The 3,817-nt window shown below is 41.4% G+C and overlaps 1 protein-coding gene across 1 annotated transcript; it reads left to right on the forward strand.

The window, feature by feature from the left end:
* Positions 1-223: 223 nt before the first annotated feature.
* On the forward strand, positions 224-1,619 carry LOC113430987 (olfactory receptor 2A12-like). Its single transcript, XM_026693368.2, has one exon. It carries the CDS (start codon positions 262-264, stop codon positions 1,171-1,173), a length of 912 nt encoding a protein of 303 aa, XP_026549153.2. The 5' UTR covers positions 224-261; the 3' UTR covers positions 1,174-1,619.
* Positions 1,620-3,817: the final 2,198 nt, after the last annotated feature.

A 3,817-nucleotide genomic window follows, 5' to 3' on the forward strand; every position in this document is an offset into this window, starting at 1 on the left:
CCCTGTCATGCAGGTGTCCTGGTTCCATGGAAATGTGTATCTATATAAGTAGGCTTCTTTCCCTTTTCAAATATTGAAATGAATGCTGAGAATATAATAAAGTGAGAGGGTTTTCCCCCCACATAATGGAATGCATTGGTAAAATTGTCTCAAGATGTTTGTGTAAGATTTATAAGCACAATCAATTTTTTTTGTTCCCTGTGTATATATATATAGGTCCTTGTCCATACATCCAATGAAACAAAAAACAACAACTCCATCATGATGAACCAAACATCTGTGACTGAATTCCTTCTGCTTGGTCTTTCCAGGAGCTTGAAGATCCGTCTTTTTTTGCTTGGACTTTTTTCAATTGTCTATGTTCTGACTCTGGTGTGCAATACAATCATCCTGATGCTCATTTGGTTGGATGTGCGACTGCACACCCCCATGTATTTCTTCCTGGGCCAACTTGCCTGTGTGGACATCTGCTATACTTCCAGCACTGTCCCTCAGATGTTGGCTAATCTTCAGAGCCCAAGACAAACCATCTCATTGGCTGCCTGTGCCATACAGATGCATATTTTCCTGGCATTGGCTATTACTGAGTGCATTTTGCTTGCAGTAATGGCCTATGACAGGTATGTAGCAATATGCCACCCACTGCATTATGTCTCCCTCATGAACAAGACAGTGTGCATGAGATTAGCCTTGATCTGCTGGACTACTGGTTTTTTAGTGCCAGTGGTCCATACTGTTCTTACCTGGCAATTGCCGTTCTATGGTTCTAATTTGATTGATCATTTCTTTTGTGAAATGCCGGCTTTGCTGAAGCTAGCATGTGCCGATACCCAAATGGTTCGAACGGTTACTTGGGTGGGGTGCATTTTCACCTTACTTATTCCCATCTCCTTTATCTTGATGACTTATATCCGCATCTTAGCAGCCGTCTTGAAAATCCAATCTGCACAAGGGCAGCGCAAAGCTTTCTCTACATGTGGTTCCCATATGACAGTTGTGGTGCTTTTCTATGGCAGCGCCATATTTATGTACATGAGACCAGAGTCCAGCCATTCTCCAGGGCAGGACAAAATAGTCTCTCTTTTCTATAGCATTGTCACACCCATATTCAACCCCATGATATACTGTCTAAACAGCAAAACTATGAAAGATGCTTTTTTTAAAATGCTGTAATAATGTTAGTTGTGAATGATTAGAATGCGAAAAGAACCACTTTTTTGAGCTTTAATACCATTGCGCTAATAGCAGTCTCACTCTGACAATGGAACAAATATAAGTTGTAATGAACAATGGTCCGCATTATTATTACTATTGATCAGAACTGATTAAAAATCATCTATATGAGTTTTTACAGATTGACTGATTAAGTAATTGTTCATAAATGTCCACATTAGAGAAATCATGTGTGATTTCTGATTGAGCCCATTTCTCCCTGGAATAACATCTACAAATGGAGCAAAATTTCCCTTTCCTTGCAGACCAATGTGACTATCCACACTAGTTTTAAAGCATTGGGATGTCTTTGGAAAAACATTTTGGAAATGCACAGGGCGCCTCTGTACTGGGTGGGGGATAGCAACCAAGTTAAATCCACTGTGTAAATAACAGTCTGCTCATAATGAGACACTATTGCAAAAAATAAATTCCTTTGTTTTTAAGTGATAAATATAGATGTTACATTAGGTAACTTCTTAGAGGAAGTATTTCCTTAAATGCACTGAAGCAGGAAATGTTTATGCAAAAATGTTCCCTGTTGTAAATGTTTAATTGATTGCAACAAGTTTTTTTTAAAAAAATAAAAAATCTGTTCTCTGATCAACAAGAAAATTTCCACAAAGTACAATTTATGCATTCGCCTTGTTTTGGATTCCAGACAAATCAATTTATTAATAAAGGACAATATTTGTAGCTCAGGGTTGAAGTCCAAAAACGGCAGGGAATTTTTAGAAGCCTGGTGTCAGTCTGTGCTCCCTTCAAATTCCAAGAAAGAAATACTCAGACTCCATGGGTTAGAGCAAAGTTATCCTTTTACTGGAAAATAAAGTGAAAGCTACAGATTTAATTCGAATCTGAGAAATTGGCGCGCAGATCACATATACAAAAGGAATGGAAATGCTCCCACCCCCAAAGTCCAAATGACTCTTCCAATTAAAAGTTCTGAATATGATCATGTGGCCATCTCCAGGTGGTGATGAGGCTTCTGTCCGTTGACCTTGACATATTTTGATAAAAGTTCGCAGTTGCGCAAAAGGGGATAGAAGCTAGCCAAGAAATGGAAAGTTAAAGAAAGGAATCTCCCTCCCCTTGCTAACCACAGCAAAGGAATGCAAAACACCTCCAGCTTTCTTCCCCTCCAAGTTCCCCCTCCCTCCGTTGCTAATGACAGCCGAAAGAAATAGATTGGCATAGCAGCAGAGAAGATGCAATAGTTAGGATGCAGAATATATATATTATGGAAGATATCTTGAGGCTGACATTCGGACCCCCTAGAAGAAGGACATTAGTCCCTGTAAGAAAAATAGCATAAACATATGTTAACATTTGCATGCACTTCTATGGTTTATCAGGGTATTTGGCATAAAAGTTCTTGAGCAGTTCAGGAGCCCTAATGTCTTTCTCATTTACCCATTCAGCATAGGACGGAGGAAAATGTTTCCAAGCTACAAGATATTGGATACGACCCTCCATTTCCTAGAGTCTAGAATTTCTTTAATCTCGAAATGTTGTTCACCCTCAATCAACAATGGTACGGGGGATCAGTCTGGGTCGGTCTCAAGGTACAGGTATGTTCGGGTTTTAACAAACTGATGTGGAAAACCGGATGAATACGACGAAGAGTCTTTGGTAAAGTCAACTGAACAGTCACAGGATTTACAATCCGCTCAATAGGAAAGGGCCCACATACTTAGGACCCAACTTCTTCGATTTCTGGGTAGTCTGCAAATATTTAGTCGAGAGGAATACTTTGTTGCCCACTTGATAAGACTTCTGCGGGCTCGCTTTCTGTCAGCAAATTTCTTATGAGACTGGTGCGCCTCGTCCAAAGCTTTACGAGCGACCAGCCAATTAAGTTGAAGTTGAGATATCCAGTCGCCCAACGATTGGACATTGGGTTTTTCACGAGGAAGTTCAGGTATGGGCACAAAATCTTGCCCCGTTGCCACTTTGAAAGGAGTAAACCCCGTACTGCTGTGGACAAAGTTATTATATGCCACCTCCGCAAAGGCAGTAGATCCGCCCAGTTGTCCTGCTGATAGTTTATGTAACATCTGAGATATTGCTCTAGCACCCCGTTAGTCCTCTCACAAGCCCCATTAGTTTGGGGATGATGGGCGGAGCTTAAGCTCTGGGTGAAGCCTATTAACTTCAAAATTCCCTCCAAAAGTTCGAGGTAAATTGGACCCTCGATCAGAAACTACACGCTCAGGAACACCGTGCAACCTGTAGACATGTATAATGAACATTCTGGCCAATGACTCCATGAGGGAATCTTGGAGCAAGGGATGAAGTGGGCTTGTTTGGAGAACAAATCAGTCACCACCCAGATGACTGTGTGCCCAGCGCTCTCGGGTAGGTCTACTATAAAGTCCATGGAAATTTCCCTCCAAGGAGCAATTGGCCTGGCCACATCTTGCAACAGACCTGGTGGTTTACCAGGAGGTCTTTGCTGAAGCGCAAACTGGACAGCTTGCTACATAAGTCTCAATGTCCTTTTTCAATGAAGGCCACCAGAACTGCCGTTTCACCAAATGTAGGGTCTTCACAAACCCAAAATGACCAGCCACCTTGGAGTCATGAGTTTGTTGTAACACTTGGC

This window comes from Notechis scutatus, chromosome 2 (genome assembly GCF_049901735.1).
Source record: "Notechis scutatus isolate UNSWTSFEM ecotype Mainland chromosome 2, rNotScu1.2, whole genome shotgun sequence".
NCBI classification, from domain to species: domain Eukaryota; kingdom Metazoa; phylum Chordata; class Lepidosauria; order Squamata; family Elapidae; genus Notechis; species Notechis scutatus.